The sequence below is a fragment of the Haliotis cracherodii genome, unplaced genomic scaffold (genome assembly GCF_022045235.1).
Source record: "Haliotis cracherodii isolate W230 unplaced genomic scaffold, xgHalCrac1.p SCAF_21, whole genome shotgun sequence".
Classification (NCBI taxonomy): Eukaryota; Metazoa; Mollusca; class Gastropoda; order Lepetellida; family Haliotidae; genus Haliotis; species Haliotis cracherodii.
The window spans coordinates 12987009-13003685 of record NW_027266277.1 but is presented as its reverse complement, the minus strand read 5'-3'; the positions used below and the strand labels follow the sequence as shown (position 1 = coordinate 13003685).

Genomic DNA, 16677 nt, shown 5'->3' with positions numbered 1-16677 from the left:
CCCGAAAGATTGTTCCTGTCCGTTGGGCTTTAGGGGATAAAACAATATTACTATAAAACCGGCAATATAGTCCATACTAGCACAAGCAAACACACACGCACGCACGCACGGACGCACGGACGCACGCACGCGCACACACCTGCATGTGCGTCGTAGCATAAGTGCAACAATCTTGAACGCGACGTTAAACCCCACTTCACCTTTCAGCTAAATGACGACAAAAACCCTTAGTAGATGACAATCCACTCCACTTATTCTCGTCATTAATTATACCCAACTTTCATCGTATCTACTGCTGCTGGTTAGCGTTATAGCTCAAGCGTTTGCTCGTCAATGACAAAGTCCCAGGTTCCATTTCTTATAGGTCTTCTTTCTGAATAGGTCTTCAGGAACCCATGCTTGTCTGAAGGGGCGACTAACGGGATCGGGTGGTCAGGCTCGCTGACTTGGTTGATGCATGTCATTGTATCCCAATTTGGTGGATCGATGCTCATGGTGTCAATCACTGGATTGTCTGGTCCAGACTCGATTATTTAGAGAACACCGTCATATAGCCGGGATATTGCTGAGTGCGGCTTTAAACAACAAACAAACACTTAATATTGCTGGACTCCTCAAAAACCATTTTTACCCCTCCTTCGCCTGAATTTCCTCGGTGCGATGGGGTAGCCAAGTGGATAAAGCGTTCGCTCGTCACGCCTAAAGCCCGGATTCGATTCCACACAGGTGTGAAGCCCATTGCTGTTGCCCTCAGCCGGGATATACCAGAATGTATTGCTAAAGGCGGCGTAAAACACTACTCACTCACTCCATGTTCTAACTCATATATTGCTCCTACTTTCAGTTTGATTCCATAATTTGACTCTGTCCAGAAACAGATCATAGTACCACATCAGCGTCAGGTTGCAATGGCCGATGTTAGTGACATAACTCTTTGCTCATGCTCTCATCCTCTGGTTCGCCTGACCTTGCTTCAGTTATTTCAGGGAGTCTAAATAAGACATAAATTTAATTTTCTCACTTTTCTCATCAACGAATTACTGACCCGATAACTTTAAATTCTGCACTGGTGTTCTTATTAACGGGGGGCACGCGTGGCCCAGTCGTCTAAGCCGCCGTAATTCGTTGAACGTGGTTTCGAATCCCGGTCGGCTCTGATCACCATAAAAAAAATAAATTCTTGTTTCATTTTTGGCCACCATCAAAAATGGGTGTATACTTTCTTTTGTCCGTCAGTTTAGTTTCGGCCACCACACATTTTTTATGTGAAATGAGGTTTAACGTGGTGTTCAATATTATAGCGACGTCTGTGTGCGCGTGTTCGTGTGCGTACGTGCGTGCGTGCGTGTGCGTGCGACTTATACCGGTTGTATAGTGCTAGCCTACTGAGATGCCATGCCACAGTTTAATATGAATACCCCACAGTATACTGACCCCGAGCCGTCCTTGTTTCACCCCTTTGCTGTCGAATCCCGGGCAGGGTAACAACAAGTTCCATCTTTTAACGTATTTGGTATGACACGTATGATCGAACCATTGACCTCCGCTCTCCGGACAGACACTCCATCCGCTTGACCAAGGAGGCGGCCACAACACATAGACACATCGGAGAGCATTTAGATAATGCCGCTCTATTTTGAGTGCCATGTCCCAATCGTCATCATCACGTTGACATCCGCGAGATTCAAGTGCAAGTGCTGTGATGTCCTTGTTGTGTTTGTTTGTTTCGCTTGGCTGTATCCTTTATGCACTGATACAGTCACTCGTGGGTTCGCGCGACGCATTTAGCATCTCTCTTCATTCATGACGAGCTTCTGATCAATACCGCCGCTGTTGTAGGTCATTAAGTTATTGACAGATAAGCCAGGAAATGCGCACTAAATATCGCTCCCTTGGAATCTTGTTTCCGCCAGTGTAACCGTAGTTTCAATGTTATTATATAAAATTAAATCAGGTCTGACAATATGATTTAATTTAATTGTTTGTTTGTTTTTAAACCCCTCAATCAGCAATATACCAGTTATATGATGGCGGTCTGTACATAATAGGGTCTTGACCAGACAATCTAGTGATTGACATCATGAGCATCGAACTACGCAATTGACATGCATCAACCAAGTCAGCGAGTCTGACCACACGATCCCGTTAGTCGCCTCTGACGACAAGCATAGTCGCCTTTTACGGCAAGAAGGGGTTGCTGAGGACCTATTCTCACGGTTGAGTCTCCGCTATGAGTGAGCGAGATAGTTGCGATACATCTGCTTTGAACAACGTTACCGTTATATCAGAACTGGTCAACTTAATATGGTAAATATAAAAAGTCCACGCCAGAGACTAATCAGTCTCGGTTATCTGTCTCCGTTGGCGTGAAAGGCAAAATCGTGGTGAAAATTAAATGAAGGGATGTATGACAATCAGGGATAACATATCAACCAAGCCAGTGGGTCAATATTGGAAGCTCATTCTTACTGTCAACCCGTGACATACTACTAAAACCGATGTGGAAGCAAATTATCATGTGTTCGATGTTATCACGGTTTAAACTTTTGTAAGGGGATCAATATGTCCCTATGAAAGGGCATAGTGTGTTGAATATGTACATGAATGTCACTTGTCCAGGTTTGAAATAACAATTGTATGAGGACGTTGCTACCCCGAAAGATAAAATATGTCAAATATGTAATGGTGTGAAATGTAAACGAGTAAATGTTTAGTCTTAGTTGCCTGGAATTACCTTAACGTGTATATTTTCTTGGAACACTGCAAAGACATGAGTATTATCAATATAACCGCTTTCATATAAGTCATCATATTCTCAAACTAGTGTTGAATATGAATGTGTGAAACGTGTAAGTAACCTCGGAAGAGAATTTATTTACTTCTTTATTATGAGGAACACAACGTTTCGGAGTTCATACTTTCTCCTTCATCAGATGATGAAGCGGTGAACTCGCTCTCTCTCTCCCTCTCTTTCTATCACTCTCTCTGTGTCTCTCTCTCACTCTGTCTGTCTGTCTATCTCTCGCTCTCTCACTCTCTTTCTCTCACTCCCTCTCTGTCGCTCTCTCTCTCACTATGTCTGTCTGTCTCTCTCTCACTATGTCTGTCTGTCTCTCTTTCGCTCTCTCTGTGTCTCTCTCTGTGTCTCTGTGTGTCTGTCTCTCTCTCTGTGTCTCTGTATCTCTTTCTCTCACTCCCTGTCTCTCACTAAGTCTGTCTGTCTCTCTCTCTCTCACTCTGTATGTCTCTCTCTCGCTCTCTGTCTCTCTGTGTCTCTCTGTGTGTCTCTTTCTGTATGTCTGTCTCTCTCACTCTCTCTGTCTGTCTCTCTCTCTCTCGTTCTCTGTCTGTCTGTCTCTCCCTCCCTCCCTCTCTCTCTCTCTCTCTCTCTCTCCCTCTCTCCCTCTCCTATTGATTACATAATGATAGGCCTGAGTTAAGCACCCGATGGCCTCTGGAGGACCGTTTGGTTGTCGGGTGTCACACGTGCTGACATCAAACGTCTCTACATATTCGTCCTCACATAACACTTCCCGTTATAGCTTCCATTATCTAGTAAGCCATCCTACACCAAACACCAGCCGCTCCCTTCCAACACTCCCACCCCGTCACGCCCACCCCGTCACGCCCCCGCCTACAACCGAGTACCTTAGTCCAGTTTAAATATACAATGTATTATTTCAAAACAGGCCTCACACACAAAAAGGGGCGTTACCATAATGTTTCAACCCTTATTAATTCGAGTCATACAAATAATTACTTCTAGAGTACATCACTTTCACCATGTCATTATTATTGATATTAGTGATAGCAGATAATATATCATTGAAATTCAGACAATAAACGATGTATTACCGTGTAACTATAAATTGTAAATAAGAATAGAACTAAAAACTGATTTGATTAGGCCAATCTTTTTGACATATTCAAAACATGTTTAAATCAGATCAACAATAAAGTGATAAGGCGATTTTATTAGATCATATCTATTAATGACATCGATAAAATATTTTTCTTTTATTTGAAGAGTGTATTTCACAATATGATGAATAATATAATGTGCTCCGCTGCCGTTGGCGAAATAGGTACATAAATACAAAGAATGTCATTTAAATATATCGACAAACTTTATCGCCCGTCTCTCACAGTGACGCCCCAGCTACACAAACTTTCCACTCGCCTCGTGACCTTACTATATGCAGGATGTCATAACATTGCGCGAAGAACTACTTTTAGACGTCATAGGCCATGTGTCAGAAGAAAGTTTCTAATTATAAGCCCCGCTGAACATACGTGTGTGTCTGAACCCGGTGAAATCGTTCACCTAGACGGGGAATTAAGTGTTGCTTGATGCGTCATGGCCTTGAAAAACATCTTCTGCAAAGTTCATCGCACGTGCTCCAATGAAACCAGACAGTCATGCATATTTTATAATTTAATCTGTGACCGTGACGTTTTAATTGGTCGATGATAGTGTCGAAGTATTTCATAAGGATTTTACTTTAAATGGTACAAAGATATCATTTTTTGTTCTTTTGAAATAGAATAAACTACGTTTATATCGAACACGCTTGTAACGAACTGACGGATATAACGAACTTATTTTTGTGTCCCGATCATTTGCTGTACATATGCTGTATATGCTTATAACGAACTACGGTTAAAACGAACTACAATTAGTGGTCCCTTTGAGTTCGCAATAACCGTACTTTACTGCTGTCCACGCATCTTTAAATATTTCGACAGTTAATTATCCAGTTTGAGTGAGTGAGTGAGTTTGGTTTAACGCCACTTTTAACACTATTCCAGTTATATCGCGGCGTGTCAGCTTAATGTGGGAGGAGAAGCCTGAAGTGATGCAGGTCTCAGACGTTTACCACTTCGGTGAAACCCACGAGCACAGGTATGGTGCTGACAAACCTAGAAACATAATCGGGGCGAACCGGGATTCGAACCCACAATCATAGGTTTCTGGCGTGCCTAAGGGACGCAACTCTGCACAGCGAATCGCGGCGCCTTAGACGACTGGGCCACCCGTGCCCCCAATTATCCAGTTTGTCGAAAGTTATTTGCGGCTACTGGTGTCGTTCTTGTCATGCCAAGGCGTCGCGCAGCCTAAGATCTTATCACTATTAGCCAGGGACAATTAGTTACATCTTAGTATCAGCTATATTTGTTTGTTGTTCAACGCTACAACATTCCAGCTGTTATGACGGCGGTCTGTGAACAATCAAATCTGGACCAGACAATCCAGTGATTGACATCATGAGCATCGATCCACGCTATTGGGATACGATGACATGCATCAACCAATCATCGACCAACCGATCCCGTTAGTCGCCTCTTACGAAAAGCATGGATTGCCGAAGACCTATTCTAACACGGATCTTCAAGGAGGATGTATGTATTATATTAGTCATGTTACTGGGGACCTGCGGCGACAGACACACACTAACACAGCAATTGCATCACGTGAATAATATATACCCCCAGTTTTATGTGGACTTGACATGAGTATTATCAATTACCCGTTAATAGAACATTCATCATATTCTCAAACTAGTTTCAAATACAAATCCGTGAAACATTTATGTAACCAGTTCCTTTACCGTCCCAAACCTCACCACCTCTCTCTCTCTCAGTCTGTATGTCTGTCTCTCTCTCGCTCTCTCTGTCTCTCTCTCTCGCTCTCTGTCTGTCTGTCACCCCCCTCTCTCTCTCAATCCCCCCCGCCCCCCCCCCCCCCCCCCCCCATCCTCTCTCTAAATAACCTAGTTTAACCTTTCTTGCCTTCGAGGTTTCTCTGATACTTTTTTCATTTGTCCGTGATCGTGTCAGGTGACACGTATCTCGGGTCATTCAAACTACGAATTCGTAATCAATGTATTATGCATGGAATGTTTGTGTTGTGGACACCCACACGCTTTAAACACGGAAGTCCGGCTCAAACTGGGCTGTTCATATCCTATAGACACTGTGTATTTCACAGAAATATTGAATTATGACGTGATTAAGATTACAAGAAGTTGGTTTTCGATATCATTCGTTTGTCAATGCAGTCATTGAATTGTTCTTCGTTGCACAGTTGACATTATCTGTTCACCCAGCAGTGTAAGGGTACCCGGTAGAATTGGATGGTGATGTGACTGTTAACCTTCTTGCGCCTCAAGGGCATGTAGGGTTGCATACTCCCCAGGGAGCTGAGAATGAAAATAGAGTGTACACTGATCCATTGGCTGGGATAATAATGTAGGTCTTTGAACATGATTTAGGATGTGGATTTGACGCATTATAAATATTCACATTATAATCATCCGTTATAATCCAACTCATAGTCCCCTTACTCCCAAAGAGAGTTTATCTATCTATTTGTGTAGTTTTTGTTTATTTTCAGCTATTTGGCGGCGACCGATAAATAATCAAATCTGGGTCAGACAAACCAGTGATTGATATTATGAGCAACGCCCCAGGCCGTCGAGTACGATTAAACGCTATCAACTGTCACTGAGCTTGACTACCATATTCCTTTAAAGCGCCTCTTGCGACCAGCACAGGTTACCGGGCCTATTTGAAACCTGGAATCCCCACAAAAATCCTTCAATGTAAAATGAAGGGGTTGCCGTGTGGTACTCTAACGCTTAGTCTCTGAAAATACAATAACTTTGATAGAAACAAGCACTAAATTGAAATTGAAAAGGAGATCCAGTGACGTGGTAGATGTAGATCCTATGGAAAATTACAGTCAGGGCTGGTCGGAAGTGATGATAATATGGTTCTTTTCTTACAGGGTTCTCGAGAAGATGGGAGATGTATGTAAATACACCAGGTTGAACAAACAACTTTTGAAAGTTGGTAAAACTTTTCTTATTTTATGCTGTCCATAAAAAGACTGATCTAAGAATACGAAATAAACACGTCTATATTAAGGGTGTGCACCGTTACGTTGAACCCGACACATTATTTTGTACACATTATTTTAGATGTCCCCTAAATAAACTATATAACAACTTTAAGACAAAGCCCTATCCCTGATAAGGACTAACATTAGCGCTTGCCTCTTGTTTCATGTGGTGACTGTAGCTATTTCGACACTCGACAGATAGTTCCAAACACAAAACGGGTAAATCTACTAATAGCAATCAAATCTAGTAACCTTTCGAAATGGTAAAGCCGAAAGGCCCAACCTTAATAAATTCAACTAATACACATTATATTTCCATCACTGAGCACACACAAATAAACACCTATCCCGACTCAGAAATCAAAAATACATTTCTAAAGACCATCCCATTCCAATACCACGTGACCAGAATCTGTATCAAGAGCTTTCATAATGCCAAAATGGTACATTGAATCTGCATCGCGTTATATATAGTTTTATTCACCCGGGCGTTCTTTTTAAAGAAGTCTTTATAACAGCATCCGAAATAGAAGCATCTGAGGTTGTAAAGAGATGAGCGTTTGCAGTAGTTAATTACAATGTACGCCGGGCCCGTTCACACAGACTCTTAGTCAAGTCCAGGAAAAATTCCATAAAGCTTTGATGACGTCATCGACATAAAATGTCAGATTAAGCCCGGGAAAATGAGTCAGTTGCGTTGAAACCTCTATCTGTATTGATTAATGCATGTACAGGGAGGTTCGTTCGTCGTAAGCCGTGCCATACTGCAGTGATGACGCAAGCAGTTTGATTGGATTTTACAACGCGGAGGTTTTTTCTTGTTATGGCACAATCGCTTTGTAACTAGTCTTATGCTGAGGAGTTTTGGTTTTTAGAGATAATCGAAGGATATTTATTTTGCAAAATAATTTATTTATAAGTGGTTTCTAGTATCAAAGATGAATGTACGTGTTATTTCAATGTACGCGCTGTATCAAATACATCACCGAAGAATGTAATGGGACCTGTTTGAGATGAGATGTGTCATCAGCGGTAAAAAAAAATTGAGTTTTTTTAAAAAAAAATTCCGCCAAGTTCGGTTAGGTATTTGTGTTATCGCTGCTTTGACAGATATTCCATGTCAATGTAAAACTTCAACTCCAGAGAAAACCCAGTCTCGATTATCCGCTTTAATAGTGCTATTTGGTGTACCAGGCAAAATAGTGGAGTTCGGGAAAGGGGTTGCCCTACAGGTAGCAATTTGCATACGAAAGCGTTCAATCATGGCTTGCCATTGATGAAAAGAAACCAACACATCACGTGACACATCACGTGAGACTGTAAAATCCACAAGCACGTGCATGGGGCTGACAGAAGACAGATCATAATCTAGGTGACCCTTGAATTTGATCAGCGGAACTTTGCCACGACTAAGGACGTGGGGCGTAAAACCATATTCACTCACCCATTCATGACTAAGGACGCAACAATGCACGATGCTGTTGCGTCCCTTGGGCACGCCAGAAACCTATGATTGTGAGTTCGAATCCCAGTTCGCCCCGATTATGTTTTCGAGATTTGTCAGCACCATACCCGTGCACGTGGGTTTCACCGAAGTGGTAAACGTCTCAGACCTGCATCACTTCGGGCTTTCCTCCCACATTAAGCTGACACGCCGTGATATGACTGGAATACTGTTAAAAGTGGCGTTAAACCCAACTCACTCACTCACTCAACACAGGAAATAGTCTTCTCGTTAAAACCGTGTGGTAACTGAACCAGGGTCTTCGGTGTGAGGAGCGAACACCTAACCACTTGACTACCATCTGCCCTAATCTTGAACTACGTGTACAATCCGAGTGGGTTCTTGTATACGTGCAGTTCAGAGCGTATTACTATTACATCTGTCATAAATGAAAAACGATTTCAAAGGAATCTAGACAATCAGAAAACGGAATTGTTTCCACGACAACTGCCTCATTACCTTATCAAGGTCGGCGTACGTTTATTAGGCCTAAGCCCTAGATCGCTAGAGTCTGTTTGGGCGATACACTGGGGACTCGAGACTAACATCTAGTCTCCTATTTTACAGAAAAACAGTTGTTAAATCATAGTTATAAAATATAATAAAAAGGAGCCCAGAGACTGTTTTCATTTTCTGATACTGAAGTAATCAAGACTTGCCAAACATTATACACTTGCATGGGCTGTATTGGATATATTGTTTATGGGTCTGTATGAAAGACTATGGGGATCCCCGAAGCTACAATGAGTGAGTAAGTGAGTGAGTATGGCTTTAGCAATATTCCAGCAATATCACGGCGTGGGACCCCAGAAATGGGCTTTACACATTGTACCCATGTCGGGAACTGAACCTGGGACGAGCGAACGCTTTAACCACTAGGCTACCCGACCGCACCCCGTCCCGTTTCAGGAACAGTTTGGGTGTAGGCTTCTTGTACCAAACAAAGAGGAACTGTTATATTTTTTCGAATAAAATTTAAAGGTGTTGTACTGCTGAAAGGGATTTCAAATGTATTGAGACCACGTGTCACTTTAAGTCTTCCAGCCTTTTAGCATGAGTCGATGACCATCTCTGCGGGGTTAACGATGCGCTCGCAAAATAAGTGAGCTTTAGGGTAGGCTGTCTTACAGACCCTGATACAAATATATATCAAATACAGCCCATGCAAGTCTATAATGTTTGGCAAGTCTAGATCACTGCAGTCTGAAAATGAAGAGAGTCACAGGGCTCCTTTTTATATATATTTTTATTAAGATAACTGAACAACTTTTTTATGTACGATATGTTCATTTAAGAGACTAGATGTTAGTCTAGCTTTAGGGTAATGGTGTAAAACCGTGGTTAACACTGCTGCCGCAAACAACGGTTTCTCATACCGATTCAAGTTAAGAGTCGAACCATCTGTGGTTATCCTCGGCCACCAAACAGACCTGTTTTCAAGATGATCTATGTCTGTTTTGGCTGAAATTTTTAGAGCCATGTTATGAATTCATATGAATAGATTATTAAAGAATCATACCCAAGGTCGAAAATAAACAAAACAGGCTCGCCACTTCGAAAATGTCGCGGAATATTCACAGCCGGTGCTTGTTATGCTAAAATAGCAGCTACAAGATATATGGCCACACCCATTGACAGTATCCTTTTATATAGTTTTTAGTAAACTACGTTTATAACGAACACGCTTATAACGAACTGACGGATGTAACGAACTAAATTGAGTGGTCCCGTCCATTTGCCGTAATAATGCCGTATATGTATATGCTTATAACGCACTACGGTTATTACGAACTAAATTGAGTGGTCCCTTTAAATTCGTTATAACCGTAGTTTACTGTACTGACACTGGGTGTGACTATATATCGTGTTAGCTGCTATGTTTTGCGTTACAAGCCCATGTGGTATTCACCACGTGGCTTATATGTCATAACAAATATTTTGTATCTGATCCAAGTAGGATTCCTAAGAAATGACAATACAGACTAGAATGAAGACCACAAACAATATTTTTACATGGTCTATGTAACCATGACAAATGCATTCCTGCTGACACTTGTGTGAAAAAACAACAGACCCCACCCCCAGAACAATCCAAATAAAACATATTTCCCCAACCTTGATTTTCTTTTGTTTTTTTTATGGTGACCAATCACACCCTTCTGGTGAGTTTAAACACAAATTTGGCCTGTTATCAGAAATGTCCGGGTCCAATGCAATTTCTATTGGACTACAAGTGTTGAAACCGTATATGCCTGCTCATATCCGCACTATCAGTGCCTGTTTAACGTCGCATTTGTCAATATTCCTGATATTCGACTGACTGAAAATAGTCGTGTCTGGACCAAACACACCAGAGATTAATAATGTGCGCAACGATCAACACCGTCGTGTAACGATGACACGAAATCGACCAAGTCACCGATCTTGTTCACTTTGTACCTTAAAGTGTGCAGTGTGGACCTGATATGCATCATGGACTGGACTTAGTCTTGTTGAGGATGTATTAATGGGTGCTACTGCTCAACTTCTAAGCCAATCATATACAAAGTTCATGTCCTTAGGATTGCAGTACATCCTTTTACTACCCTCGAGACCCGGAGTTGTGAAAATGGGTTAACATTCCAGCAAAACCTGCGTCATATATCCAGATGCTACGTTCGTTAACCGGATTCCGATTGTCAAGCCAGGTCCTGGGTAGCTGAATCTAATATCCCTTTCTTTTCCATGGCCTAATTCACCAAACGGTGTCATTGGAAACAAGGTATTCGTCATCTAGATGAACAATCTCAAAACAAACACATTTTGTCTCTTCAAAAATAATTTATTTTTTAATAAATTAAGTCTACATTCACAACTAAAGTAAATACATGTATATGCTGAACTACCGAGTCAAACATACCATCATAGCAGTCACCACTCATCACATTCACGCATCTTACATTAAATCATACGGACCAAGAGCGCAACCTTGCCCTATTCCTATAGGTAAAATACAGTACACTGACCCTCATGTATGGTTGGCAAAATTATGAAATAGTTGAAATTGTTGACTGGCTTCCACAAAGAATAGCTCTTAACAAGGATCCTTTAACTTTCAAACTCGTTGGAACTGTCACATCTTATTATGCAAAATATGAATTTCGAGTATGAAAATATAACTATTAAGTTTTGTTACAAGATACGCTTTAACATCAGACACACACAGGGCATACGTCACACTGCATAAGAAAAATGTATGCATAAAATCATGAAATGAGTGCATATGATTTGGGATCGTGGGGGTGATGCGCGCGCAGCACAGTGAGCATGACGTCACCATCGTTCCTGCGGTGAGATGGATTAGGGGGAAATAAACGTTTCATGTGTCATGTGATACATAAGCTGGTCTTGAACGAACAGCCTCACACAAGGGAGACTACTAATAAAAAATGACGAGGAAGTGTCAGCGTTTAGCAGTACAGCACTTGACTTGTTCGGCCAGATCAATCGCCACATTCACTCATTCACATAATAAACTTATTACTAATCTAGAGCTCTAACATTGGATATAAATAAATTACACACATCGTCTCGCTACATTCTCTCCCATAAAGAATGAAATTGACATGTCTCACTTCGTTTCACAAAGTTTCACCACTCGCACGCAACGATCTTTCAGTCAAATATATGGCAAGTTGATGCGAATGGCGAATCCAATACATTTTTCATCCAGTGAGATACTCGCAGTTCTCAGCTGTCAACCAGCTCATGTACATAGTATCAGAGATGCAAATGAAATTGCACGTGGTCCTAAAATGCTGCATTTGAGTGAAAAATAATAAATTATGAAATGGATGGACAGTTTGCTTTCGAAGCAGTCTCTCACGTGACCAAATATCACGTGACAGGGAATGTACTCATAATGAAGTATAAATTACGATGACATCATCACTTTTGAGTTCACAGCGTTTATCTCCCTTTAGATGGTCTGCAGCATCTCTTTCAATAAAACTTCCATGTCCATTTTTTGCGTAATGTGACGGCAAAAAAGATTTTCAATCATTTTGCTATTCTGTCCATAGAGGGATGGCAGACACAACAAGAGACGAGAGTAGTGCATGACGTCATCAGGTCGCGTGACTCGCACGTGCTGCTGCAGCATCTGTTGAACTGTCAGATTCAACTGGTCCACAACGTCAGATCGGTCAAGTCCAATATATCCTAGAAAATAAAGGAGATGGTCAGAAATGTTTTGAATTTCAAAACAAATTCAATCGTATTATTATCGAAAAATGAGAACAGATACATTAATATGAATTCCAGTCCTATTTCTCCCCAATATCTCTCCCCTGATACACGTTAACGACTGACATTGAACTACAAAACTGACAAAACTATTAGCACGTAGAAGCGCCTCCAGTTCATCAGGGCCGTTTACATCTAGCCGATAGATGCCCATCCGACAATCAATGCTATCTCGTGTGTGAAACGCGGTTCATTCATAATTCATCCGTGACCTAGTAAACGTGACTATAGTACTCCGATACTAACTCTCCTCGTAAAACCCGTCCTTACAGAGTCTGGCTAATAATAAGTTCTATCAGTCACGTTCCCACGCAGGTCTCAGTTGGGGATGTTCATTTTGGGTACGAAGATGTGAATCATCTATATTTTAACGAGTGCAATACCAAAAAACGAATGAAACTTAGCGAGGAACGGTGATATAGCCCTTTCTATGGATTGGATTTTGAAGCTGCCAGGATATTTACTCTTGCTAGACGTTCGAGCAAAGCTTTGGAGCAGCGCGTGTAGATCAACACCCCTGTGCCGAGTTGCCAAAAATAGCCGGCCGCAGAGAACCAGTCAACACACATCCAGGCAAGCAAACTTTGTTTACTCGGAAGTGAAGACTGCGGAGATGGCAATCTAGGTCATGAGCTTAATGCCTTTAAAGACGGAAATACTGAGGTTTTTATTCGACATAATAGGCTTATTAATCTCAGTGAGTGAAAATTCCTGCGAACAGGATTTGCTCTTCCGGGAGATTTACTGCTGGTAGTCTCTTTATTGAGCGCGTTGTCCTTAAAATACTGCGCGGGTATTAATGAGTTCGGGCTTGACTATCCAATCCATAGCCCAGGCCAAAAATACATTTAAGATCCCAACAAGTGACTATTGATCACCTAGCGACCACCGTAGCTCAAATGTGCTGCGATCCGCTCTCCTTTCCCCTGATCGATCAGCCCCACCATCAGCAGACGGCGAGGCTTGCGCCTGACCGAGATACACCGAATCGTAACCCACTTCCCGCTTCGGAGAGGTCACCTCGCGCGTGACCTTTGCACGAGCTGCGGTCATCTGAGTCCGCGGCAAGACCTGGCCAATGAACCCTACCGCCTTTGTCCGTCCCAACTGACCACAGCGGAAACCTCAGCTAATGCGGTCAACGGTCAACAGCTTTGGCCTTTCACCTAACTAGGCTAAGGATTGCTTTGTCCAAAGCGCGTGGACATCTGTCGTTAAGTACTTAAGGAAAACCCCTTCCCACCCTCGTTTTCTGTCCGTTCACATGGAATTTACTTAAGCGATACTAATTTATGAAAATGTTCTTAAACTTACAAGGAAATGGTAACTTGTGATTAGATCACTTGCATAATGTAATCCTGTGCATTTATATCATATTGCTACTAGGAAGGAACAGGCGTTCCTCAAATAAACTTTCCTCTCTGAAACACTTCAAGGAAATTAAACAGATGGAATAACCAGGCGTTAACCTACCTGCATTAAACAGCACAAGCATTCTGAGGAAAGCGTACTCCTTTCCTTCAACCGTCATGTGTTGGCACTTCCGGATGAAGGTTTGAATTCCTTCAACAGCTTTCATGGTGGGTTCATCCGATGCCGGACTGTCGGCGAGGTCAACGTCGTTCATGTTGATGATGGGAGTGACGGCAAACTGGAAGTTGCTCTCAGCCATGTACAAAAGAAGCAGACGACTCCAGGAATTAAGAATGAGTGTAACTTTGTCATTGTGGGAGAGGTTGAGAAATTCGGGAATAGATTTGGCAAAGTTGACAACTTTGAGGAGCCAGTCCGACACCCTAGAACACACGGGAAACATGTTTTTCTTTGCTAGTGTGACTCTTGTGGATCCTGATACAGGCTGACGAGAATAATAGTCACATGGGGATTCACAGTTCCTGGGGACTGGTTCTTGGGAAGATTTGCCAACACTCAACAAGTTCCTCAGCAGAGAAAACTCTCCCTGTGAACTGCTTTGAGAATCATCAGACGAATAGTCCGTGTGTGGGATGGGACTCCTCTTACAGGATAGATCCATGGGCTCCGTCTGGAGCTGTCCTTCGCTCATTACGTTAGCTGAGGAGCACCTTTGGCTTGTGAGATGAGAATAAGCAGCTGGCACCTCCCCCATGAGAACAGACTGAAGTGTCCTCCCCTGGGTGGGGACAGGGGGACTGTAGGACTTCGCGGGCTGCTCGGGGGTCGGGGTTCTTGAGGGAGACGCATCGTAAGAGTAGCAAGTGTATATGTCTTTGGGAGACACGTACAATCTCTGCATGTGCCCCTGGTGATGAATCATCGACGTCTGGTGAGGGTACAGTGGCTCCGGTTGGTATAAAACCTCCATGGTTTTAAAATCAGATCTGAAAATAAACGAAAAATTAATACCAATGTATAATTCAAATCAAGTAATAAAAAAAAAATGTCAAATTTTAAAACGTTAAAAAAATTAAACATTTAAATAAAATCAAAATGAGGAATAAAAAATAATTGCTAACACCAGTTGCAATGTTATACCTATAAGCACAAGTATCCACGAATCTCCTATTCACCTAAGTCAGTATGCTGTATCTCTATAGTGAGGCAGAGCGCGCTCGCAATGTAGGTCCGCTCTGGAGAAAGGAATGCTTCAACTGTTTGTTGTTGTTGATAGAGGCGGTTATATATAGCCGCAGCGGACGACCTCTCTCGCACTGACTGACTGGCCGAAAGCGCACGAGCCTCGAGAGTACACATTACGTCACGACTGTGTGAATCGACTGGCAACCTCTATCAACAACGACATTCGTGTGTGCATGTTTCCGACTCGCCCTAACGCTTAACGACATTCGCCTGCTCTTTTGTTAACTTGTTGCTCGACAGGAATAATTAATGGAAATGTACTTTTCGAGTGTGTGATAATGAAACCATTAAACAGTTCTGAAATTTGTTTGAATACATTTTTACATATTTTAATACTTTTCACATGTCTCTGATAACTACACATTTGAATTTGAATATATATTTTTTAAGTACATACTTTTAAAGGTCATATTAAGATATAATATTCAAATAAACAAAAAAATATAAATTTTGAAATTTTTGAAATTTTGAATATTGGACTCTAATTTTTTTTAAAAGAAAGATGAAAAACTCATATTGTAACTTTGTCTGACAGGATGACTTAAAAAAATAAGATAGATTCAATTTCAACTTTATTTCTTAAGAAGACAAAATGTACGATATGAAAGTGAAAATAACTCGAAAAAAATCACAAAAGAATAAACTAGAAACGGAGAAGAAATTACAAGAATCGCACAAAGACCGGGTGTGGCACGTACATGTAAATACAAAGTTGAGTCATATATCCATAACTAGGACAAAGAATCAACGAAAATATATCAAATCAAATTTCACAAAAATATAAAAAAAATAATTCCAATAAAATCAAATTCAACATACCAATAGAAATATGGTCCGGTAGATCCGTGTCCCAAGTCCAAGAGTGGTAACACAGTGATAAGCTTATTGCCAGCGCGTCCACACACCGTGCTCAGCCGACGACAGACAAAGCTCTTGTGAGTGCCCCCGTCGCTGTACTCAGAAAGCCGTGCGTAGAAATATGTATGCAAAGTACAATCGCCCTCCTCGCTGTTACGTATAATGATTCGACCTTGACTTTTTTACTTCCTTCAAGCGGGTCAGTTCTGCCCTGTGTCGCTACGAAATCGCCGTTACCAGCAAACAAGAAGACAGGAGATTGTACTGCTTACCAACGATTCAGATTCTGTGAAGAAATTCACTTCATGTGGTCTGGTTTTATTAAATGCGTCAGTGTTTTTACCCCGAAATATGGGTCAATGAAATTGTCAGCCATTGGGAAAGCATAGAGTTAGGGCGGAGCTTGCTATATATAGCTCGTGACGTCAGTGGCCTTGGATTGTCAAACAAACACACGTGTGGAAGTGACCCATTTACCATCTCGCCCGAGAGAAATTTCTGACTAGATGTT

At 41.8% G+C, this 16677-nt stretch overlaps 1 protein-coding gene across 3 annotated transcripts; it reads right to left on the bottom strand.

The window, feature by feature from the left end:
• Positions 1–11205: 11205 nt before the first annotated feature.
• On the bottom strand, positions 11206–16454 carry LOC139470828 (COUP transcription factor 2-like). 3 transcript variants are annotated; one of them, XM_071253137.1, is made up of 3 exons: positions 16128–16454; positions 14163–15049; positions 11206–12605 (listed from the first exon to the last, which is right to left on the bottom strand). In XM_071253137.1, exons 2-3 carry the CDS (start codon positions 15031–15033, stop codon positions 12364–12366), a joined length of 1113 nt encoding a protein of 370 aa, XP_071109238.1. In that variant the 5' UTR covers positions 15034–15049; positions 16128–16454; the 3' UTR covers positions 11206–12363. The 3 variants fall into 3 exon arrangements, with proteins under 3 accessions (XP_071109238.1, XP_071109239.1, XP_071109237.1); XM_071253138.1 differs by lacking the exon at positions 16128–16454 and adding an exon at positions 15239–15343; XM_071253136.1 differs by lacking the exon at positions 16128–16454 and adding an exon at positions 15204–15336.
• Between the last annotated feature and the right edge of the window lie 223 nt (positions 16455–16677).